This window comes from Gasterosteus aculeatus, chromosome 20 (assembly GCF_964276395.1).
Source record: "Gasterosteus aculeatus chromosome 20, fGasAcu3.hap1.1, whole genome shotgun sequence".
NCBI classification, from domain to species: Eukaryota; Metazoa; Chordata; class Actinopteri; order Perciformes; family Gasterosteidae; genus Gasterosteus; species Gasterosteus aculeatus.
Genome location: NC_135707.1, coordinates 4456995 through 4483032, shown reverse-complemented (window position 1 = coordinate 4483032; position 26038 = coordinate 4456995). Strand labels below are relative to the sequence as shown.

Below are 26038 nucleotides of genomic sequence, written 5' to 3'. Positions count from 1 at the left end.
TATAACAAACACCTTCCCTGGTTACAGCCTCTCAATGGTGAGATTTCTTATCTTTATTCCTTCTTTTGATCTTATGTAAACAGAATTCCCATGGGCTTCAGCTATGGGAACGTTTCACATGTCCTGATATTTAAATCAATCTAAATAAAGTAATAATGTGCAGATGAATGGAATATTCCTGTGAAAGAGATGTGTCACTCAAAGGAAAAAGTCAGTCCAGCAGCGGCAAGTAGGTTTGCATTGGGAGCCTCCTGGACGTACAGTGAAGTAAATGTGGGCTGTAGTTAATCAGCCTTTGATGCTGATGATTCATTTAACACTGAGGTTTTCTGTCCGCTTCTGAAAAAAGTCAATTGGGCTCCATTATTATTGATAAATATATGTTGTGATAATTAACGACATTGATCAATATAAAAAGCTTCCTTTAATGAAGTGTCTGGCAATATCATCCAGCCCTGCAGCCAACAAGGGGAATAGACTCCACCACACGAGTGGTTTGCTACACATTGTCTTTGTATTTAAAGAAGCAAACAAGCTCCTTCTTTTATTTCTCCACCCAACACAAATAATTATTCCTGTCCGATACCAGACGTCGTACAAGCGAGGTTTGGTAGCACACTGAGGCCCAAAGAGGCTGCAGCTTCGATGGGTTCAGCCACACCACAACCCTAAAATCCCACTAATGTGGGTGAAGAACGCCAGCCGCCTGAATTTCCATCGTTTTCACTTTCAACTCTGCAAAGCCGGTGACAGCGAGCACCCTGCGGCACCCAGATAATAACAACCACTCCAGGGCGACTTCGTTCACAACGATAAATAAATGTAATCGCGTCCATCGACGCTTCAGCTCAGGGGATCAAAACCTTGGCGGAATCGTTGTAATCTGTCTGCGGAGAGAGCAGGCCGAACGCCCCGGCGCCGCTCTTATCTGGACCGTCCTGCCGGCGGAGAGACGCTGGCTGCTCGTTTCGGGGCCGAGAGATGGAGGCCGCGTGGAGCCAACCGCACAGACAAGTCTCTCTAAAGAGGAGACGCACGTCTCCCAGCTGAGGTGGTGGTTTGTTTTACCAACTCTCCCAACATTAAAAAATAAAAAACCCATCAGAATCGCTTTGTGACACTGATGCTAGAAGAGTTATTAATTGTACTTCATGAGGAAGGCAAAGACGTGACTGATTAAATCTCTCTCTGCCACTTCCTTAAAGCATAATGACCCAGCTAATCTTTTCAGTTGTTCTCCAAAACATAGAAAAATAAAATAAATAAAATTTTAATTAAGAGTCGAGAAAGCTGGCGATGAAGTGAACAAATAAAATGACGGGTTCCATGTAGCTTCGGTGAGGAAGGATCCTTCATCACGGTGGAGGCTGACAACATATCTGCTCACTGATTGTTTTGACCCCAGAAGACCTCCGATCTGATTAATAGGGACTTTACTCAAACGCAGCTGCACAGCTGCTTCCACTGGATTTATGTGACGTAGTTATGGACCCGGGATGGGACGGCACGAGTTTTATTATCATCACTCTCGATGAGTCGACCGCGGTGGCTTTACGCTGTCGGTATAATCGTGATTATCCTCATGAGAGACTTGAAAAAGCTCTCTGGCTGGAGAGACCGGGCCTGATTTTGACAGTTTTTTCCTTTTTCCTGCTTGAATATGTATAGTTTGTTAAATACAACAAAGAAGAGACCCTGCGAGTTTATATTTATAAATGTGTCCCTCATTTAGGATTTGTGTTGTTATTGGTATTAACATTATGAATCATAACTGTTCCACGACTTTTTCAAATCATCTCTTATATAAAATGTACTTTGGCCCGTGATGTGAAGGCCTCCAGACTGTTCCCTTTACTTTTGGTTCACACCCTTCGCCAGCTGTTTGTCTGCTGGGGAAACACGAGTTGAGGTGTTATGAGCTTTCACAGACAACCCTTTGGCTAATAAGACAATGACACAGTTCCTGGTCTATCTCTGGATTGAGGACAGACGACTATAATTGCTCTTCATCTCTTAGGAACAGCTCGGCTCGACGCGCTCTCAATCAGCGCGGTGACCCCAACGAGAAACAAAAACACGCAGGGGTCAGGGGTCAGCGTGACTTGCAAAATCCGCTTCTCTAACACGCTCGACTCAGGTAAGGCGAGCGTTGCCAAGACGTAGTACGAGGCGTGCATCAACGTCCAAAACATGACGCAAAGTGACGCCTTTTCTGTGCATGTGGCGTAAACGCAACTAGAAAAGGCCGACAATGCAAAATGAACGGGGTGTATTTTCTGTGAACGATGAAAGGATCAACGCGCGCACATCACAGTCCAACTTGTTGGTTGTTTTCGCCGTATCGCCGCATGCTGCGCGTATCTCGGTAAAACAGTGGGATTAGTCGGCGTACGCTATCAGCAGCTGTGATAGGAGCTCGGTGCACTAAAGCCCTCTGACACTCTGGCGATAGGAGGTTTAGAATATCTGGCACCGTAGATTCAATTATCACGGGAGGAGATAAGACGCCGGCTCACTGTACCGCGCTGTCCGAGGCGAACGCAGCGTAAGCAACGGCTCAGTGGGAAGCCAAACAGAACCAGCTTGGTTCAAACGCGCCCTTCTAAAATGGAGCTTTTGGAATAAATGCAGTAGTTGTGAAGATGTTATGAGATCAATGCGAAAGATGTGAGAGATAAAGGTATAATAGAGAGATGCATGGCCTGTTTAACTGGCCAACCCCAGCTCTCAGCAGCTTGTAATGTACCCAAATGATCATTCAATAAATTGTCTAATGCAAATATTGGCTATAGATGACAGTAACACATTAAAAGTTATAATATTTACAGATCTGTTTCTCAGGACGTTAGTAAAAATGTAAATTATAAATGATTGGCATGAATTGGAAGCGGCCATTCAAATTGCAATCAGCGCTCATCTGATTGTTGTGGCCTGCGGTGCAGCTCTGCCTCTGCAAGATGTTGTTGAGACAATATTTTTCCAAATGGATGCAAGTGCTTATTATACAACCTGTCTTTTGCAGCAGCAGTGTTGCTGCCACAACTATTGATTACATTTGCAATCAGCCAGTTTGCATTGCAGCATTACTCGACACAGAGCTCCCCTTCTCCCCCATTCATCTTTATTTTCCTCCTCTCCGGCATATGGAATGCATCAGCATTACAGTCGGGTGAGGACTTGAGCTCAGGGCCGCACCTCAGAATGAAGCAGCAGAGCAGCAGGGAGACGTCCAGCGTCTCATTTCCCCCCCGCGGCGTTTCATTACTCACACCCCGAGTGAACAGGGCCTCAGCGAGCAGCGCCGAGAGGTTCCCGTGCAGCCTGTCGGACTGTTCGGAGCGTTCAGATGCAGGAGAGATCTAAAGTCTGAGAGAGATGAAGGGCACAAATCACAAGGTGTGTGGGAGAGAGTGTGTGTTTTCCATCCGACCGGCTTTTGTGAATTATTACACTGTCCAAATAAAGTGGATCTGGAGCGGATTGCCGTAAAAACAAGTTGCGATCCTCACTGTTTCACTTGGGAGTCGAAGATAACGAGAGACGTGAATGGCGACTTGATTACGACATGAACGTCCTTCATTGTGCGGATCGGTGGAGGCGAACGCACTGCAGTCCCGCCGTGACCTTTCTGAAACATCCTCGCCAATGGGGGGGTTTTCTCGTGACCCTCAGCGCCTACGTTATTGCATCGTGTGCTGTATGCGCTTCGTTCCTTGCATATGGACGGCGTTGGGAGAGGCGGATTGATTCCTAAATTTACCTGACGCCCGAATACGCACGGGGTCACATTTCACATGGGTGACATTTGAATTGAAGCTGACATTTTGATGGGAGACATGGGCGAGAGAGCCGTAGTGAAGAGACATTAGGAAGGTACCGAGGAGACATGCGGACAGGGAACGAGGGAGGGAGTGCGAACGAAAGAGAGAGGCAGGGAGAGTTGTGGGAGTAAGTGTAAAGCGAGTGGGAGCCAGAGAGCAGCAGAGAGGGAGCCGGCTTCTCTACACACATAACAGGCAAACACAACTTTGCTATCGGCCAAAAGCCCGAACGGTCTCCAGCTGTTCCTGCCATTCATCTGTATTTGCTTGCAAGTTGAGTCCGGCCCATTCAGAATCTCACAGTGAAAGTGTGATGATATTTGATATGATGTATATCGTTTATCTTGGGGCTGTTTTGCACTTGCTAATTCATTTTTATTTTTCGTTTGTTATTAGTAATCAGCTGATCAAGACGTGTGTTTCAAAGACACGGCGGAAAAGCCACGGTTAAGAAAAAGGAGAGATGAGACTAAAAGACGGGGGGGGGGGCGACGTTTGAATTTAGAATCAGAGAGGCAGAGAAAAACATCACAGAGATGTAGAAATAAAAATAGAAGAGTGTGAGAGAATATGGAGGAGTGAGAGGGAACCGGAGAGAGGTGAATGGTAGAAATGTGATTCTAGGACGGATAATCTTATTTTTCTAAATCCCACATGGAGGAATATTGAGGATGAAAGGAGGGACAAGAGTGACAGTGTAAAGTACCAAAAGGCAGAGAGGGAGCTGGGTAGTGGTGTAGGGGAGAGGGGGTCGGTGTGGAGATAACAGGTGTACACAGGAGGGGCCGGTTCAAAAAGAGAGGGACACCATCCAGGAAGAAGAAGCCAGAGAGCGAAGGGGTGCAGGGCTCACAACCAGATGGGCATAAGGAGGGGGGAGACATGAGGGGGGAGGGTCGAAAAGCGGCTGCCAGGAGCGATTGTTGGAAGTTGGACTCGGGCTCCTCGGGAGAGATGGCCACCTGCTCCGCGGCGTGGATATGTAACTTCCTCCCGACAACTGTTTCTTACATCACAGTAGTTCTCACTGTGGCGGCCTGACAGCCACGCCCCCCCCTTCGCGGTGAGAAAGTACGCGGCAAATGAAGCCCCGACTCCACTTCTGCAGACTCTGTTTGCAAACCAGCAGAGTGCAGCACGGTGTGTTCCTTCGAGGCCCGGACCATCCTGTAGTATCAGCTGTTGGACCCTCTTGGGGCAACACGACCCGTCCCTTACTTCACACAGCCTCCGGTGACCCCCGGTGACCCCCGGCGGCCTTCGCGGCGCAGTCGCTCCCAGAACGCATCACTTGATTGTCTACTTGGTGCCGCTTTCCATGTTGATTGACGATGTTGCAGAGCGTGGATCACTGCATGCATCCTGAGTGCCAACTTACGCTCACAGTGTGTGTGTGCGTGTGTGTGCGTGTGTGCGTGTGTGTGTGTGTGTGTGTGTAGTTGGAGATGGAAGGAGAGGGGGAGGGATGGAGAGACAGAGACAGAGAGAGTAAGAGAGGGAGAGGGAGATACAAGTTCAGTATTTCATGGATGGCTGCGTTGCTATGGGAACAAGATGTGGGCTCCCTATACCCAAAAAAGTGTCCTCCTTCCTTCTTTCCTTCCTTCCTTCCTTCCTTCCTTCCCCCTTTCCCTCTCTCAACGCTTCACCTCTCTCTTCTTGCTCGTCTTGTTCATCACGGCGTCCACAGCTTCGACACCTCTCTCCTTCCTTTGCCCTCGATTACATCCCACCACATGCCTCCCTCTCTCTCTCTCTCTCTCTCTCTCTCTCTCGCGCTCCCTCAATCTCTCACCCTGTCATCCATCCTTTCCCCGCCCACTCATTCACCTCTCTCTCCCTCTCTCCATCTCTCTCTCTCTCTCTCTCACTGCCCATCCTCCTCCTGTCCTCTCCCTCCCTCTTCCCCGTATTTTCTCTCCTCCGTCCTCCCCTCTGCGTCGCTCCTGTCCCCCCCCCATCTCTCTGATCCCTCTGTCTCTTTAACACTCACTTATATTCTATTCTTTTCTCGGTTGTCATGGCAATAGGCTGGGGGCGTGAGGGAGCGAGCGCGAGCGAGCGAGCGGGAGTGGGTGTTTCGGAAGTGACATCTCTTGGGCAGTAACCTTGTTTCCTGTGTGGTGGAGTTGGGGGCGGATTCAAGGCGCTAGCGGCGCGGCAACAGTGACGCCGTGTGGACGCTCTGGGGGAGCAATGGGGAACCCGGGACGCGCCGCGCGAGGCCTGGGTGAATGATCTGATAGGTGAGGATACTCTCTCTCTCTCTGCCGTCTTCTGTTCCCGTTGTCTCTGCCACACACACACACACACACACACACACACACCGTCCTCTCCTCCTGTCGCCGAGCATCTCTCCTGTTCGGTAACCTAAAGTTACGCTTTAAACATCACGCCAAGTGACCAGGAGGAGACTGTGTGCTCCCGAAGGCTTTCGGCTTCACGAGTAGCCCTGCATGAAGCATGCAGCACTGTAGTAGAGTAGTGTAGTACTGGTTGCTATCAGTGCTTGGGACAAGGGGATGCACGCCAAGGGGTCACACTGTGACTCTAAGGGACAACATATTCAAGCAGTTGGTGACGCTGCATTATTTAATTGTTCTGCCAACTTGGGGTCGAGCCACTACAACAACCTGATCAGCACAAACTGAGTAGAATCAGGCTTTTTTCCCCTCAATAGTCTTCACTTACTTTGTCTGCTTATTAGCTCTGAGTGTGAGGTTTGTTTATTGGTGCAGTTTGTTGTTGTTGTAAACAAACGGCTGCCAATGTAAATGGTTTTAATGTGAGAGCGTCTGATGCGCTGGATCAACATCAGCTCCACAGCTGACCTCAGTAAGTTTTGGTGATGTCTGTGATCTGATTACAATTCAATGATAACGTTGTTTCTTCCCGTCACTTACCTCCATTTTCTCAGGTCTGTAATGTCTGTTGTTTACGTTCGTAATGGCAGTTATTTATTTCCTTAATTTTATAATTACAAATATTTCAGTAGCATTTGGAATAACCGTTTTTTTTAAGCTCCGAAAGAACGTGTCAAAGTCGACATTATACTCCGTATAGTTACAAATAAAACAAACCAGCCTTTAGAATGTGATCATTAAAATGACATTAAGAAATCAGCTGTAACACGGCAACACGGATACAATTAGTTTGTCACCTCCTCCACCGGTACCCCCCCCCCCTGAGAGATGGTAGCCTGTAATTGGCACAAATGAAGTCACATTTTCACCATGGAGGTTCCCAATTAAAGCAGGGATCAGATATGTCTGCTGCAGAGGTGGTGTCATGATGCAAAATGCTGTAATCGCACTGCCGTCATTTCACACAGCTGAACAACTGTTTGTTGTTTGTTGCTCATACTTCGTTGAGCGCGAGTCTGGGTCCTATTGTGAGCGCCTTTAAAGCTGGGCATCGAGTCTCGGAAGCCAGAGGTCTCGCCGCCGTGTGAGGTAATCATTGAGTAATTGGTATCGATCGACCGGCCCATCAGCCCCCCGCAAATATATTAAGGCAATTTTGGTAGCACATCAATTACACTGAGGACCTTTTTAACAAAGCAAATCCAGATTTATTTATTATTCATTGTGCTGCATGCTCAAGTCGATCCTCCGCCATGGTCGCAACTAATGTAACTCTAATGACTAATGCGGAGTTTCTTCTTTGAGGGCACGACAAATGTGCTGCTTCGGCAAAAAGCCACGCACTTCTGGGCCTCTGTGACCCTGCTGCTGACACTTTGCCTCCCTCGCTCGACTCAGCGCTGACAGCGGCCTACTGTACCGGACCATGACTCACAGCTCGTCAAAGTGCAGCAGAGCATCCCAAAAAAAAAACATATTCACTCTTGGCAAAAGTGTGTATTCCGTTGGTTTATTCTCCTCCCCGTTTGGTGACACGAGGTGCGGCGGGGGGGCCCCCAGCGATGACATGTGCACCTTCGTGGCGCTTTCCTGCACTGGAAAGTTAAGGCGCTTTGGTGCGCCACGCTCGCAGGAGTACATTATCCGCCCCGGGCGGCCGGCGGATATTGCAAAGCTTTATTTTTAGTGCTGTTTTGGAGCTCAGCGATGTGTATAAATCAACATTAGGCCTGTCGGGTTCCAGTAATGACAACGTTGACTAAGGCTGACCGGTCATCCGTTTGGTGCACGGGGCTCTTCTTTGGAAACTGCAGAGGATGGCAGAAAAAGCAAAAGAGCCCACGGAGAGTGAAGGCGAGAGAGGAACAAAGGCAGAGCGAGGAAGAAAATACGCCTGGCGAGTGAATGAAGGAATGGAGCGAGGGGAGAGGAAGACGTGCGGAGGGGGGGGGGGGAGAAAGGGTCGTCTCAGCATTTCTGCTTGTGCAGAATCGTTGCAGCGCAGTACACGTGCACCCGGAAAAAGACAGACGAACGAGCTCCCTCATTGAAATTCCGTCCGCCGCGCTTCACAGGCTCTTAATAGGCGGCCCCGGGGGTGGAGAGGTGGGCCTACAGTGGAGTAGTGCACACTGGGCTGTGGATGACTCACGCTGCTGTCCTCCACTGAATACACATCTCGGCATCATGACTCTGCTCTGCACACTTTACAAAGTTTGGGATTCAGGGGCCTCGGTGAGAGAGATGGAGGGAGAGGGAGAGAGAGGGTCACAAGCTGCTTCATGTCTCTGAAGGCCTGCGATGATGACCGACGTTTGATGGGGCGGCGCTCACTCAGCAGCTACCCCGTCTCCTTCCTACCACCCATCCATCATGGGGGACCGGGTGTAGCGGAGGAGGCGATGGATCCCCGGCGACGACTGGTGCCACCTTTACAATTTCTCTTTGCGCCAGAAATATTTTGCCATGCAGGCTTTGAAGATAACATTTCCAAACAACCCGCTGTGCAACACAGAAAACTCAGAGCATGTTATTAATAGAGTGAAAAGGCGTCTACCTGAAAATGCCTTTTCAGCTTTGTTGTGACAAAAGTTGTCATGAGACGCATCATTTCAATTCATAACCTCCACAATATTTCACACATCACGACACAATATGCATTCCCTGAATTCTGTGTGACTTTCATCGAGGACCACATGACCAATTTGTCTCCATTGTGTTTTTATTCTCAGCTCAATTGCAGAGAGAGAGAGAAACTTGTAATGATCGATTAGAATAAATCAAAAGCAAATGTTGCTTCCGTTGGCATCACCTGGACTTTTACAGGAAAGAAATACACCCTCATGTGGCATTAACTTTCATGGAAGGTCTAAAACTTGACGCGTACATCAAATATTGGTGGTTTGTAAAGTGTTGATCATAATCAAATAATCAATTAGTCAATTATGGAGAAACTACTTTAAAGATCAATTCATTTTTAAAGGCTAAATAGCATTTCATAGTACAAGGATCTCAAATGTGAGAATTATACTGCACATTACAGTAAAGTACACATTTTAAGGGTTGTTGTCCATTAGTCGAAGAAAATAAGACATTTGATGACGTCACCTTGTTACCGTTGAATCACAAATAGTCTTTAGTTGCAGCCGCAGAGAGCAGAAGTGTTCTACTTAAAAAAAAGAAAAAATACATCCTAGTTTCATCATCCTACAAGCTTCAGTCTTTTGCTCTTGAATCCGCCCTCGGCTTTCTTTTATAAGATTTTACAAACACAAACGCTGAGCCGAGGCTAATGTCACCCTCCATTGCCCCTCCTCCCCCCATCACTGTGGCCCATATTCACAGCCTCCGGCGCCTGATATCGGCCGTAGGGCAGCCTGCCTTTTCCCTTATACAGGACTACAAAATAAACTAAACAAAAACCCAACAGCAGCCTCCCTTTGCAGAAATGATATCCCCGTGTCTCATGACGGCCGTGTTAGGGACTATTTTCTTTCCGCTGAACTAAACCCTTCGGCCGTATCACACCCGGGTCATGATCTCTGGGAGGAGACGCCGCTTTGGGCAACACAACATAACTGCCACAGTTCCGTTATATAGAAAAAGGGCAGACGACATCTTTAAAGAGCACTAAGGGTAAAAAAAACAGTATGTATTTCAGATTTTGGAATAAAGTTTCCCTTTAATCCGGACATAAAACACCTGTCCGCCCGTCGCTCCTTTCCCTCTTGATTCGTCCATATTTTTTAGCCGCGCCGGTTGAGGAGCTCATCTATATTTCAGCAGCTCGATTCGTAATTCAAACAGGAGCTCGAAAGATCACCCGATCTTGTTATTTTTGCCACAATCAGACTATTGCCTGTTGTGTTTTTCCGCCCCGGCTGAGGGGGGAAGAAAGCGTTGACCCCGCTGTCGTTGCGGTAGAACCATCGGTTACGGCGCCCGCCATGGTGTTGCGTTGTGGGTCACAGGTGACTGTTTCCTTCCCACTTACAAGAGGAGAGAGTGCAGAGCCTCAGGCGGCCCCCTTATCAAATAGAGGGTCATATAGATGCCTTAAAAGTGTGTGTTAGTATGCGTTGTAGTACACTGCAGATGTTGTGAGTGTGGATTTGGTGTTTCATTGGTTCGTTAGATGAATTTGAAAGAAATGCCAGTTTTCTCATTGTCTCACCAGGGGAGATCTCTTGTTTTCAGTGCAAATGAGTTCAGGACTCCAGCTGGACCAGAGCATGTGATCCTGATGCTGGAGGAGTGAGCATTTGCCTCATAGGGAGACATTGTCATCCTATTTTTAACTACGGTAGAACGTTTTAAACAGATCTGATTGATTCAGCCGCCTCTAGACGTTTGCTTTTGTATTCGTGGCTGAAAATGCGATAAGTGCTCAGCGGCGAAACCTGAAGTCTGTGAGAAATGCTTCTTCTTTTTGATCAAGAGAACAAGAATTGTAACCAAATTGTGTTAGTGTGCCAGGAATTAGGTTGTATTACTGATAACAACTTGGACACACTGGTACTATTATGTACTAAAGTTATGAAACATTTGCAATAAGGCCAGAAAATTGCAGATCAGCAAAGAAAAGACAAAGTGCCTCATTTAGTTTCTTAGTCACACATTTCTTCAATTAAGATGAAGTGAAGCAGCTACTCAAAAACTAAAATATATTAAGATCTAAAATATTGTGTTATTTATTTCTGAAATAATCCAATGCACAAAAAAAACACTAATTTAAATTTGCCACTTCCTCTTGATTGATCCTCCAAATCAAAGAGAACGGCAAAGATATTTGTCTGCCCCCGCCGAGGAGATAATAGTTGTCAGCCGGAGATCTCAGGAGCCTCGGAAAACATTTCAGTTAAAGTCGTCCGACCAAGCTTCAGGTCAAAGAACGTGTGATTAGACTTGGGTGGTGAGCTGGACTTGATGTATCATTTTTAGCTGTGACTATAAAACCAAAAGAGATGGAGACTAGACTTCACATTCAAAAGTGTTGTTTGCAGGAAAGTTGTCTTTATAGGAATAAATCATAAGAAGTTCTGAAAAGTAAATTTGTTTTAGGAGTTTTCAAAAAAATCACCTTTTATAACAAACTAGTTTGAAATGTACTTTACTCGCCGTCTTGCGAAACCTCAACGGCGCTCCCACATCCAGAATCAGTTAGCTTAGCAGTTAGCTTAGTCTGCGTCACTACAGGAAAGACCATCATGCATCATTGTTATTGAGCCCCTGACGGCGTGTCGTAGCACCACAGCCCTCCCCCCGGTGATCCTAACTGACCATCTCTTTCCTCGCTCTCCCTCCTCCTCCCCCCCCCACTCCTCCCCTTCCCCCTTCTCTCCTGTCCAGATGCAAGGTGTGCCGTCCCCCCCTCCTACCATCATCACCATCACCGCGCCCTGGCCCGCTCCTTCCAGGCTCCCTCCTACAACCGTCCCGCCTACGACCGGGCCTCCAGCGACCATCCCGCCTACGACCGCCCCCCCCTCAGCCGCCCCCCCCTCAGCCGCCCCTCCTTCAGCCGTCCCTCCTTCAGCCGTCCCTCCTTCGACCGCCCCTCCTTTGACCGTCCTTCCTTCGACCGTCCCTCCTTCAAGCTTCCCTCACACGAGCGCCCCATCTACGAGCGCCCCGCCCACGAGCGCCCCCCCCAGGACCAGTGGAACCCCCATCTCAGTGTGAACGCCGGAAATCCGATCTACATGTTGGACCAGGAGGAGGTATTGCAGCCCACACACACCAGGTTTTGCAGTAGATTTTATCATGTGGGAAATAAATATGACTCATTTACACTGATAGAGGACATGCCGCTCTAATGTAACAAGGTGTGTTTCCTTTTTGGTGACATCAAACACATTTTATCACTATTAAGTTGTGCAGATGCAAAATATAAGAGTTCATATATATATTGTGATTATCCGTGATCATCCTTCCTCTTATTATACTGTAACCATGGGATCGCATTACATATATTACAGTAATGTGTTACAGCTAAATCCCTTTATGTATGAAATAAAGCAAAGGTTTATTAATATTACTATTATAATTATTATTATACAGGATGTGGTTTTTAGTAACTGATTTGATAAAAATCTTTAGTTGTAAATTGACTTCAACCTGCACCATTTCTCATTTATTTCTACATTCTATATTCACCATATAAAGTTACTTAAGTCCAAATATCACAAGCTCTGTTTTAGTCTCCATCAACTAATAATGATATAAATTGTTCCAAATACAAATACTCACATTTATCTCTTCCTGAGTCTTAGGAGCAATGAACAATTTGCTAAAATTTAAAACTGATCAATACACTGAATACTTGACATATCTTTTGGGTTCCAACATGAGGGAGAACGTTACAGAGTCATGGATTCCAATAACTGGCTTAGTCGAACTGAAATCGAATTATCCGTTTCATGTAAACACCTTTGTCCGACTATGTGCGGTCCGACTACGATCCGACTAACACCCCTGGATAACTCCATCCGATCCAGCTGGTACTTCGACTATTGCGGCATGTAGCGGTGAATCGGATGAGGAACTGGACTTTGCGTCTTTGCGCATGCTTGAGATCCCGACGTCTTCTCTCCGTTATCAAATCAGCCAATAGCGCCATTCGCATTCGCTGTGCTCCTATTAACATCATGCACACATAGTAGAGGGATGTAGCTTCACCTCGCTCTCCACTCGCCATCTTTCTCCTAATGTTGATGTTGTTGGTGGTTGTTGGTAGTGGTGAAGCGGTGAAGCGGAAATGGCTGTATCACAACTAGTTGTAATGAAAACAGCGCCACCTATCGTATCGGATATGACATGCTTTCAGCCAATGATTCGATTTATTCACTGCCATGCATATTGGGATAATAGCACCTCCCCCCGATAGATAGCATAGTCCGACTAAGCAAAGATTCCAATTATACCATCATGTAAACACACTGAGTGAATCCCGACTGGGTGAACAGTGACCTCGCAGAGAGGACGTGGAAGTCGTCCACAACGAGTCACTTCTGAAGGAAACGTTGAAAGGAAAATGTTTTCGCGTTCACTTCGACAGGCTTGATCTCCGCAGGCCGCGGCCCGCTAGTCTCTAATGTTTCCTCCGGTGGTTGAGGCGTAGGTTTCATTCGGCACCGTGGGATTCTTTTGACGCGATGTCAGACGGGTCGCCTCGGCTAAGTCGGGCTGAACAGATCCGATGTCCTTTGATGTGCACTTTGAGGAGGGTCAGCCGTCTGACGAATGTCTGGCACGTCAGAAATGTGAGCATCGAAAGAGAAAAAAGGAGGATTTTAACGTACAAAGGCAGCGTAGACTTATTAATGCAACGTACGCCAGCTATTGTTTAAAGGAGAATTGAACTGGTGATATTCTCGAGTTGGTCACAGCAAATCCCATAAAACCATAATTGGCCTGATGTTACGGGCTTTCTGTGAGCAGTTGGCTTACATGTTGTCCAAAAACTATGAAAAATCCATCCGTTATTTCAAACCAGCACCGGGAGTGTAATTTACTTTGAATCAATTCCACGTTCCATCTTGTGCTATAAAGAGCCGTTGTGTATTAATCCGCTGTTGAAAATAGTCCCAAACACGTGTGCTGGTCACTCCTTCAGTGCCCAGCTGATATAGGAAATTACAAAGCCTTTTATTTTTCATTTTTTCATGAATCAATCGAATTGTGAGCTATTATGCCATTTATGTTAATCGAGCCAACTGCTTATTTGCTTGTTTATTCGATTAGATCATTAAAGCTCAAATGCAGCTGGAGACGTTTTATTGAAAGCAGTGTTGTTGTTCAGGCTTCATTTATCAGATCGATGGTTCAGCGGTAGCATTTTTCACCTCTTTTGACTCCGTCACAGTCAGGCGCCTTCACGGTGAATTCATGATATTCTGCTGTTAGAAACCAGCACAATATACGTGCTGAGGAAACGAGCAAAGGCTCCTTCTCCGTTATTTTTATTCTGCGTTTCCCCAGTTGATTTTCCGACGACTTGAAACGTGCAGCGCGTCAGCGTTGATTAACGTGGACTATTTCTGCTCCCAAATTCCTGCGTGGACGCAGCGAACGCACAAACGTGCATCACTTGCTGGTGGAGCGTCATCTCGCTCTGCAGGCCAGGAGAGGGTACTGTTCCCCAACTGCTCCACCCTCCACCCTGCAACTAAATCAGCCCTTCACCCAATTACACAGTTTAAGGCCGAGACTGATAGTTCATAACTCCACTGAAACACATGAACCAGAACCATTTCATGTATATTGCAGGTTGCCAAGTTGATTAGAAGTCATAAACTGTGGTCGGGGGAAGCTGCAATGTTCGGCCGTCTGGAAATATTGAATCTTGCTTTTTCTTGCTTTACAAGAGTCAATAAAGCAGTGCATCTTCACGTGGCCGGTGTGTGTGTGTGTGTGTGTGTGTGTGTGTGTGTGTGTTGTCAGCTCGTCATCACTGGCGCGCGGTGCTCCCGACGAGAGGCCGGTACCTTCTAGGGATTGCATGCAGAGCCCAGTTCAATTAACCAAAGCCCCGTCCCTGTCTAATTGTGCCAATAAGGCCGCAGCTGCGACTGGATCGGAGGCAGGGCTGACGCGCTGATAGGCGTCGCCTCGGCGTTAAATATTCATGCCTGTCACTCACCTCGTGCGGAGCGAGTGTCTCTCTCTCTCTTGCTTCGTCTTTCCTTTGCATGCACACATACACACAATATATATTCCCATTTTGTTTTAGACGGCTTCAGTGGCTCGGCAAAAAAGAAAAAAGGGGAATCAGCGGAGGGACGTTGTTCTTTTCTCCCCATCGGTGCTGCTGCTTCGTGCACATTTTGATATCAGCCTTTCACCTCTGTGATTTTCTGCTTGCTTATATTTTTGACATCCGAGGTCAACATCGCCGTTCTGATTCCCTGCTCGCTCTCTCTCTCTCTCTCTCTCTCTCTCTCTCTCTCTCTCTCTCTCTCTCCTCCTTTTTAATCTAGTCCATCTGTTCCATCTTCTCTCCCTCCTCGCCCTCCCTCCCTCCCTCCTCCTATCTCCACATTCATTGCTATCTCACCCTCCCCTCCATCTCTCACTTTTACTTGGGGCCTCAGCCTCCCCTCCCTCCCTCCCTCCCTCCCTCTCTCTCCCCCTCCCTCTCCCTCTCTCTCTCTCCGGGGTGACTGGCAGGAGCCTTTGGCTCTCCCACAAGCCACCTGTCTCTGCGCTCCTCACAGCTCCATTCACGAGCTGTTTCTTTTAAAAGTCATTTATTGTTTTTGCTCCCTGAATGACGGCCATCGGGAAGACGCAGCACGGGCGTCTCTTCCAGAAGAGCCGAGCTGTCGAGCCCCTCCATGAGGCCGGGACGGCTTTACACCCTCTGCGACGTGGCTCGTTTTAATTGTGCAGCATAATAGATGCTTTTGCCAGGACGTGTTCTCTGAGTGGCACGTTTTGACACCGTGCATCTGGAGGGGGAACACCCTTGAAAGTGGAGTTGTAAACCGGGCGTGTATAACCGCAGCGCCTCGTGCTGCCGGTTTCTCGCCCTGTCAGTCGTGTGACTTTCCCTTTTGAGACTCCCACAAGATTCCGAGCAAGAAAAGAAAAAGGCAGCACGTGTCGCTGTGAAAACGAGCGTGCGGCCCTGCGGCAGCGGGGAACGTGGCTCAGCGTCACCCCGTCGCTGTGATCACATATTAGCATTCAAAGGAGTCGGGTTGTAAATGGATGCGGTTCAACAATCCAAAAATGAGCACTGAGTAGAGTGAGCATTTCTACCAGGCACCGGTCACCCAAATGGAAAACTTTAGACCTCGCAAATGTATTTATGCGGTGATCAGGAATAAGAGGAATCACGATGGGCCGTGTTTTTCTTTCTTTGGCCTCTTTGGTCGCCCGTCAGTGCACATCTACGTTCAGCAATAAGCATTGTGGCTGAGACATTTACCTGTATACACGATCGCGTTTAATTGAGATATTATCCTGCGTATTAACTGATTAGGTATAAGCAGTTGTTAGTTCCAGTCGTAGTGGTGTGTGCCTGTGAGCAGCACTTCACTGATCCTACAATCTAAAAGTAGTTAGATTCATACTGCAGATTGACTGTGGACAATGAAAGGATCTGATTTTGACGTTCATCACGTCTAATGGTGTGTTAGTTTTAGGTATTTGGAAAGCAGACGTCACTGCTGGGTTGTAAATTATTAATTAATGAATTAATAAATATATTTTCTGGACATCTCTGAGATCTTCACTCCCGATTTCCTCTCCCGCTGAGCGTCTGTGCAGGCCGCGCCGCCTCTTTCCGCCCTGTAGGGGGAGCGAGAAGGCTGAGTGTGACGTCCGCCTGCCGTCCTCTTCCTCCCCCTCCTCCTCCTCCTCCTCCTCCTCATCTCACATGAATCTGAGGCGACACAGTTTCTTTTACCACCCTAACCCTCGAGCCACGGGTCCGTGATGCTTTAACCGCCGTGCCGGCGTTACGCAAGGAGGAATTCTTTGTAAAGAGTTTAGAAAACACCAAACCGCAACAACGCACACAAGTGGATCCATTGCTGTGGCAGTTGCGATAGTCAGTCGTGTGGGAGTTGGAGGGATTCATTGCGTGATGAAAGGCGGGAAGTGACTTTCTCAAGGGAAGGGAAAGGTTGATTGTTTCAGGCAGACGGCCGACCTGGACCCCTGAGGCGATGTTAACAACAAAAAAAAAAGTCTTGATATTTCAGTAACTATTACATTGCGTTTTAGTAAAAGTCGTCGCTCACTCAGGAATAAAACCTTTTTTAAAAGGTCATCTTGTACATACAAGGGTTTAAACGGCTTTTATCTCAGCGGTTTGATTAATTCGCCTCTCCCGGTGGATAGTGTACCGTTTCTCTTCTCCAGTACCTTGGAGGCACCTGGACAAAGAGGAAAACTGGGCCTAATTTGTCTCCTGCCAACTTACCGGGAGACGCTGCCAGATCTGGATGACCTTAAAGGCAATGCTCCGCCATTTATCAGCCTTATTGAGAAGGATTGTTTTTGGCCCGCTCTGTCTCTGTGGTGTGTGGACACTCATGGGTGGTTTGAGCTTTTCCTCCTTAGTATTCACAAGAAAACGTGGTGAACCATTAACGTTCTTGGTGTTTATTTGATGGCTTCATTTATCGAAAGCCTAGTTGGTACAACAGTAGAAAAAACTGAGTATATATCATATATATCACTTCTCTTACTCCGGCATATTGACATCTTATAATGCTGTCTTTAAGCATTTTGTACATTTCGACAATCTTTTTTACATTTATTTTTTAGAATACAAGGAAAATACGGATTTTACATCACAATGCACCCGATGTTAGTGTATGTGTGTAACGTGAGCCGTGTGTGTTGACACTGCAGCCAGGGCCTGAGGTCAGGAGAAGGTGGAACATCTGTCCGTAAAAAGGATGTGACCGAAGGCCTGAAGGACAAATCGTGCTTCTGGCCACCTATCATGACGCACCAGACCGTGTACGTGTGTGTCTTTGTGCGTCTTTGTGTGTGTCTGTGTGGATGCTCCAGGGATTTTTTTGTGTGTATTTGCACAGGTTTAAAATTTGTGTGTGTGTGTGTTTGTGAATGTGTGTGTTTTGTTTTGTTTCAGCCACAGTTAGAGAGCCAGCAGTGTTTGATTACTGCCGTGTTAAGAAATAATGGATCGCACGGTTCTCCCACTCTACACACACAGACACACACTATTTCTTGCAGTATCACGCACACACACGTACAGAACTCCTTCGCTTGTCTTTCTCTGACTTGAACTTCCTTTCTTGCACGTAAACACACGTATTCGTACACAATACCTCTCCCTGCTCCTCACAGCTGGGCCTGAGGAAGCAGTCGTGGCATATGGGCGAGCCGGCCTGCAGCATCGCTCAGCTCAACCTGCCAAGCTGAACAAAAACTGCCTCCCTCTTCGGATCGATGGCAGTGCCTTCCTATCCTCTCTTTTCCTTCCTCTACCACCGTATTTTTCTCCCCGCTCAATACAATCATCTGTTCTTTTCTGACCGCTTCTGTCGCGCACAATGAGGCGCCGTCATCGGAGACCGATGTCTCTCAAGCATGTAGGTTTATCATTTTCAGCTTCTTAAATTTATACAAGAAATCGATCGACCTCAATCCCTGCAAATTACAAAAGTCATTATGGGTGCTTGAATCCATCGCGCATGCAATTTACATGCGATTAATTCAATTGATTCCTGCACCGGTAGAGTCAACAGGGCCGGAGCAGAACCGCAGAACCTGAAATGTCCGGACGCAGATACACTGAATCGTCATGGGGGCAGAATCAGCCGAGGCCGCCAAACAAACAAGTTGGTTGTAGCTATCTGGCTTTACTTCCTCACTGGTGACCAAAAACGTGCCAAACAAAGGTTTCCCTCATAGCCACTGTGCTTTCCTCCACAGCGACAAGAGAGCGTGTGAAAGAAGCATCAAGTCGTCGTGTTTTTTCCGTTCACGCTGGCTCTCTACGCGGTGTTGCTAGCGTACCAGGCTAACGCTACCTGGTGTTAGTCGCTGAGGCAAAACCTTACCTCGGGGAGCCGTTATTCTATTTCTATGGTTGTAATTGGCATTTTTGGTTGCAATCCACAGAAAACTGAGACTGTTGTTTTACGAAACGCCACGTAAAAGACTGGAACTAAATCAGTGAGGCCCGTATGCGTCACAGTGGATTATTGAATGACAAGAAACAACAATTTCATCCCACTTTCTGAAAGCCACTCGCCTCTCACCCCTCTCTGTCACCTCGGGCTTCTGTAAGATCGGGCCTTTTGGAACAAGGTAAAAACTACACTCTGTTCTAAATTAAATTGTTCCTTTTAAATCTGTGCGTGAGGTGTAAGTGCGCCATTTGAAGAGCACGAAAAGTCAGCCTGATGTTGCCTCTCTGTGGGCGCCGAGTGCCGACCTGCCAGCTCCGTGTGCCAACTCGTGGCAAACCCACCGCTGGTGTTATGTCAGCTGCAGACCCCCGTGACATCTGACCACTCAAAGCCTGCCGCACGCAGAGAAGAGAAATTGCCTCCAGGTGTTTCTCGCCCGCACCCCCCCCACCCCCGGAAGAAGATGTGAGAGGCTTGTTGGTGGGCTGATTTGTCAGGGTGGGGGGACGGACGGCATTCTGAATCCCCGTGTCAAGTTGTCGCTGATGAATTGCGGTGGGCATGGAGGCAGTGGGGCGGATGAGTGGGCTTGTGCTTGTTCAAGTAGATGTGATTAAGGAAAATTACCATATTCAACTCCTGGTGATTGGGTGGTGTATGACTTGTCAAGAACTTCACTTTTTAAGAGTAATTGATATCAGATAATTTTAACTATTAGTGTATAGCTCATCAGCTTCACATTTGCTCTTTTTTATTCGGGGTCCAAATGCATAAAGAGTGTATAAGAGAGATAACGGCTTGATAAGTACGGGACAGACGCAAACCTGCGCCTCCTCTTATCAAACACGTATTTAGCAACCCACTTACAACTCATCTGGATTCCATGGCAACAGCTGAAAATCTGGACGGTGAGAATCAGTATGAACAGAAAGGCATTTCAGGCACTCCGATACGCAAAGACATTAAAAAGCTTTTACTGTGATGGTTAAATCATTTAAAAAACAACAGACTTCAAATACTGTGGGAGATAATGGGTGTGGCCTCACCTATATACAATCAATACAATGACACAATGACAGGTGCAGACAAATAAATGATGCAAAAAACACAAAATAGTATGAAATGATTAAACAGGGAAGCCTATTAAGAGAAAATAAAAAAGCATTAGAGAAAATGGGATATGGACAAAATGTCCTCCAGGATGCATCCAATGAATCCAAGAGATCCAAAAAGCCTCCTTTCTGTAAGGTGTCCCTCCCCCTGACCAAAGGTCTAATGTTCAATACCCTCTGTGCACAATAATCATAACACTATCTAGCCGCAGGGTAATCTCCATTCCTAATTCTAACTGCATTGTAATGCCATGAATTAAGCCATTGAATGTCCCAATGCCAAAGATTTCTCATTGCACGGAGAAGGAATTTAACACATTAAACCTTTGGTCAGAGGGGGGTGGGGGGGGGGTGACATAATGCTTTGTATATTCACGCATGCCTTTCCCAAAAGATACATCATAGCTTACAGATTTTCACGAAGGCCTCCTCTCCCCTTTAAAGAGATTTAAAGAGTAGAGACGTCCCTCATGATGGAGAACTGACAGCAATTTCGGGTCATAAGGTGGATGATCAGCGCGCAGATATTGAGAAACAAGGAGAGCCGAAGGAGATTTGGCCCAGTGCTCAGTCAGGCGTTACGAAGCCGCTTTGCTCAATATGTTTATTTAGAAACCCCATAAAGCAACGCGGCGGCAGAGCGCCTCTGTGGCTTTATATGCGTTCCCCGTCAGCGAAGAACTGGTTGATAGGGAGGTTAATTCGGGTTTACTCTTACTCATTGGCACTAAAGCATATTCAATTAGTCGAACAGGGAGCTCGGCCACTTTCCGCTGCTGTTTCTTACATTAATCTGGCAGAGAGAATTAAAAGAGCTTTAGAGAAAAGCGCGGCGCACTGACAAGACTTGAATTTAAATTCCTGCAAATTGCATTTAGAAGACTTGAAGATAGATGGGTGTCTTACAGTTTTTTTCCCCTCATTTAATAATGTCACTGAGGTATGACGATATTCTGACAAGTGTTTCACCCATTTGGGCCTTTTAAGCTTAAGAAATATGCACATTCGCTTCACACATGTCGCCCTCTACAGCAGTCGAGAGGCCTGTGAGATGTTGCGGACGTCAACAAAGTCACATGCTATGCTACCATGCTAGCTCGCCAACATTACAATGATAGCATGCTATGCGAATATTAATATATCATGTATCCTATAAGGAACTTAAATGTCAGCCCAGCGGAAATATTGACCTGCAGGTGGCACTACATGGAAATGATCTGTAGAGTCCTTCAGTCAAGAGTATTTTTGAGGCAAAACGTTGTACGGTTACCAGTCGTAGACATTTAATTCGGGATCAAAGTAGAGAACACAGACAAAATAACTTGATAAGTGACAAAATCTCTCAGAGTGTGATTTCCAGCGACGTAGAAAAAAAAGGAAAACTCAACATACGCGCTCTGTGCATTCTCACACTCGACTCATAAAGAATGGATGCTGCTTAATATATTTTTCATCAAGCCATTTTGACTGTAATCACATCACAACAAGCAATATGCTGGTTCCCAGAAAGCACTGCATTACAGAGTCGTTTTGTGCACTTTGGTTCCACGAGCCGCAAAGTGGAGCGTAATCATGTCGGTTGATTTACACGCGTTGGATACGGAGTCCGGGCGCTGGGGTGTTAAGCATCTTCTGCAGGTCCGACTGGATCACTCTCGCGTGGTCACGTGTCGCGTGTGATTACTGACTCGAAGTGGAGCAGCGTCTCCATAAAAACGTACACGTACCCCCCCCCCACCCCTCTCCCTCTCAGTTTAATGGAGACACATCTGCACGTTCGAAGATGCGCTCAAGATGAAGCTCCACTCCGGCTTGTCTTCATCGCTAGTCGAGCCCCCTCGGAGTGAGTGGCACTCGGCGGTCCTGAGGGACATGTGGCTCGGTGTGACCTGCCGGTGTCCTTCACTGTCGTTGGCATCGCTCCCAAAGTCCCCCCCCCCCCCACCACCACCTCCCCCAGGCTGCACTGCCCTGCGCTGCTCTCGGCAGATACCCCCACCTTCTTACACAGGTTCTCTGCGTTCACACCAGCTCTTTCATGTCCCCATCGAGTCCTCAAGGGGGGACGCACTCGGTGACACAGCGGTATTGGATCAGAACACAAACAGGGCTGCAGTCTTTTCCGGAAGGCTCCTTCACTTATGGCAGTCGGGACACATAGAGGACAGTGTCATCTCCAGGGGATTAAACCGTATATGTTGTAAATACCATTTTTTAAAGCTGCTGTAATGTTGTTGCTGGTATTCTTGGCCACTTAGATGCAGAAGAACACAGCAAGGCGCGAAAAAACTGCATCCTTTGTGCAGGCATTGTCCAGCGTTTTAGCCTCTCGTGGAACCAGTTTTCTGCAGCAGCATCAGGCCGCTGTTTTCAGCTAACGGGACCAGATAGACCCGAGCCATAGTTAAAGTAGTACCTCTTTTTGAGCTGCTCTGTTGGATGGCAGTAGATTTTTACAAGTGCACTCAGTCTATTATGCTGCACGCAGCTAAAACGTATGCAGTCTAATGCATCACCTCAGCTCTCACCAATCAATTTTGGTTGTGTATTTCTTGGTGTTTTGGGGCACAGTGCCAACAAAGCACTAGCCCGCGTGTTCAATCGAGATTCATGGCTCCGTAGTTTGCAGAATATGCTGCATAACTGTGGAGGACCAGTGTTTCTGATTAGTGTGGCACATTCTCCTATTTATTCTCCCTCTAGTCTCACTTTTATGAATTCAGGGACTGTGGGGCCCAATGTAGCTGGAGCTGTGAAATGTGGGTTTATTTATTCTTTCTATATATAATTTGTTCTTTTCTTTTTCTTTTCGGTTCCTTTAGAGAAACATAATGGATTTTGAATTGTAGCTTTCTCTCCTACCAGAATAGACGTTCTTGTTTATAACGTTTGTGGAATGATGCGTTAAAAATGTAAAGAATGTAATGAAACTGCTTTGACTGTGTGTATTTTTCCCTGAATGGTATCTACGTCCTGTGGGTCGTTGCTTTAATCAAAGTGTTGATCTCTCCATTCACGGGCTTCCTTGCCGGCACCTATTGTACGTCTCTTTAACGTCTTCCCTTTTAATAACGTCGGTCTATTCAGTCTGTTTTCGGACCATGAAATGCTGAAAGATTAATTTACCCACAGCTGTTTTGACTAATCATTACACAGAGTGTATCGCGGTTATTTCACAAAGACAAAAGAGAAGGACGAGCAGTGTTGGGCTTTCAAATGTGCGTTCTCATTCGGTGCCTCGGCAGCGCGTGCTTGTGCACTGACCTTGTGCTCTCTCCACGCAGGTACACCCTTTGCTGATGCGCGAGAGGCGCTCGGAGTCTCACAGGAACAAGCTACTGCGGCGGACAGTCAGCGTTCCTGTGGAGGGCAGGCACCATCCCGAGATGGGTGAGCAGGCAAACTTCTTTTTATGGATTTTCTGAAGTTTAAGTCGAGGTCCAACAAAGTGGAAAAAAGAATAAAAATCAAATGATGACTTTTTGTTCTCAACTATATCTGAACATTCTTGTTCATTTTGGTTTTAAGAAGAAAGATTATCACCTGGACCACCTAGTTAGCCGGCTTATAACAAGACAGTTGCATAGCAACAACAATGATATAAAGATCCTTGCATCCTTTGAGCTGTGTTACGAGCGGCACTCGCAGCAGCACTCTGCAGCCGAGCGGAGATAAAAGCATCTGATCGGCGCTTGAGGCAGCTCTTTTCTCTCCGCCAGATTCTGCCTCGATATTCTTAGGTCGGGTGATTCATCAGATTTCTTGTTTTCAATTGAAATTCTCGCATTTTTTACCTTGATGATCATGCATATCTTTTGCGTTCCCTCACTCTTTATTTCCTTGTCTATCTCTCTCGCTCTGCTTTCATATCTCTGCATGCTCAGCTCTGTGAAACTGGACCTCTGGTAGCTCTCCGCCTCGGTTTGTTTGGCGTGTCTCGGTCTCTGCGGGCCCATCTACTCTAGTTTTTCAACACACCCTTCAATTTTAAGGACCCCCCCCCCCTCCCCCACCCCTCCATTTATGAATCTGCCGTGGCTGCCGCCTCAACAGTTTTCATATGAGTGACTCTCTGACCTCCGAGCAGTCAAGCTGACACATGAGCCCACGTGGTCCCACCACGTTGGGACGTATGCTGACCTAGCAAGGCCAGTTTGTGTCGCCCGAGCGTATTGTAAACGTATGCACGTATGTTAGCATGCTACGCTACAGGACACGATGAACCGACACCACTGTGGACCGTCTGTGCTTACTCGGTCCGAAAGAGACAAATGCGCTACGGGCAATTAGTAATTATCAGATCTACGGAAAAATGAAATGGGGGTTGTCCCCGGCAACGGTCGTAGATTACGTCCATTACATTATTTTATAATGTTCAGTGTTGGATACCGATGAGCTGACGTAGGTTCCGCCCATCAACAACTCTAACACACTATATCGCTTGTTTAATTCAGCAAAATTAGCAAAACAAATGACTTGTTGCTAAACTAAGCTAGCTTGAGGTAAACTGGCCGTTGGCGCATATTTACCCTACAGTCTTCAGCATGTTTTTTTCACACACGTTGCGTGTCACCACTGCAGTAGTTCGACACACAGGAGGATCTTTGACAAAGGAGCGGGGACATTTTTGGAAACATTTATCTCCAAAACGTTGAATGAGCTGCATCTTTCACAAAATTGTAAGATGTGATCCGGCCACCATCAACGGATTCAAATCTGTCCGTTCACATGCTCCGAGAGAAGCTTAAACTGCAGCTGCTGCATGTCAAACACACACCCATGTGTTTGTGACAACATTAATACTTCATCCCTGATTCATTATTCATCAGAGGGGTAAAAGCCGGCATTTTACACAAGATATTGATGAATGGAGACATTTGACCACAATCCCAGCTGGTTGCCTGATGCGGCGACACCGTCGGATGGAAGATATCGGGCTCCACGTTCGATATGCGATTAGTCTGACGCATAACGCCTCAAAAGGCTTTCTTTCACTCCCGCGTCATAACACATTAGGAGATGCAGACGCATTCACTTTCCTCCGTCCTCCGTTTCTGTACCTTTTAAGGTTCCAAAAAGGATGGCAAGTCGAAGTGGTAATTACCACATAGTGAAGACATTCCTTTTGGTGGATAATTACAGTGCAGCATAAGCATTTTATGCAAATATGAGGCTTAATTAACTTTTCATGATTGTGTCAGGGAAAAAATGACTTTCCATAACTAGACTACGAAATAGTTCTTCCTCTCGTGTTTTTGTTGCAGACAACTGCATCAAACCAATGCATCATTAGTTATTTTACAGTTCTGACTAATCAAAATGAGATGTTGGATTAAGTTTCTGATTGAACTTCTGATCAGATACCCAATAGACTTCAACGTAGAGAGATTACCAATAACATGTGTATTATTTATCTGATAATGATGTTTTTTTACCCAATTTTACGATCCATGCCTTTGCGGGCTGTTTTTATTTTTATTTTCATACTCTGAGCACGACATCTTCTCTCCGGTTGTACTCACACACTCACCACTTTGATTCCCATCTATATTCTGAAGGTTTTTTGCTAAGGGGTTCATATATAATTCATCGCCTGATTTGTAGAATATTTTATTCCTAAAAACATGATGGAAATTGATCTTATTGTATGTCTGTTGACAATATTTTCTTATTCATGAGTGTGACCTCGAGGCACAAAGAATCCTCTCCGTAAAACCTTTGACTCTGAAATGTCGACCAAAGGAAACAAGGAAATGCTAAACGCTTCCTGCAGTTTCAGGAAAGATGAATTGTCTTATTGTAAGTATCATCTGGGGAGTGTTGATTCTTATCGGTTAAGACGTTTATGCTGTATTCAGTAATGCAGCAGTTCTGTAATCTGCACTGCCTGAAGTGAGTTGAGGACACATTCATGCTAATTTCCAAAGCATTGTGACATGAAAAATCCATATTTCACTAACAGTTGTCATAGTAAGACGCACATTGGGAAAACAGAAAGAAAGCCTGCGCGTTCTCCCCGTCTCTCCCTCATTAACCTCTCCACAACGCGAGATGTGTCACATGTGATAATCCCCACTAATGAATTTGGCCTTTTAATGTTTTCTGTTAAAATTGTAAATTGACTTCAT

General features: G+C 46.6%; 1 protein-coding gene across 15 annotated transcripts in view; it reads left to right on the top strand.

Annotated features, from left to right (window-relative positions):
* Positions 1 to 26038, top strand: part of syngap1b (synaptic Ras GTPase activating protein 1b) — a 98889-nt gene that overhangs the window by 10899 nt on the left and 61952 nt on the right. For 12 of the 15 annotated variants that reach the window (XM_078094583.1, XM_078094577.1, XM_078094578.1 and 9 more), the window contains exons 2-3: positions 11534 to 11904; positions 23195 to 23300. In XM_078094583.1, coding sequence (XP_077950709.1) covers positions 11534 to 11904; positions 23195 to 23300 — 477 coding nt within the window. Of the gene's footprint in view, positions 1 to 5851; positions 6068 to 11533; positions 11905 to 23194; positions 23301 to 26038 lie in introns of all 15 variants that reach the window. The other 3 variants (XM_078094586.1, XM_078094590.1, XM_078094587.1) reach the window with 2 other exon arrangements.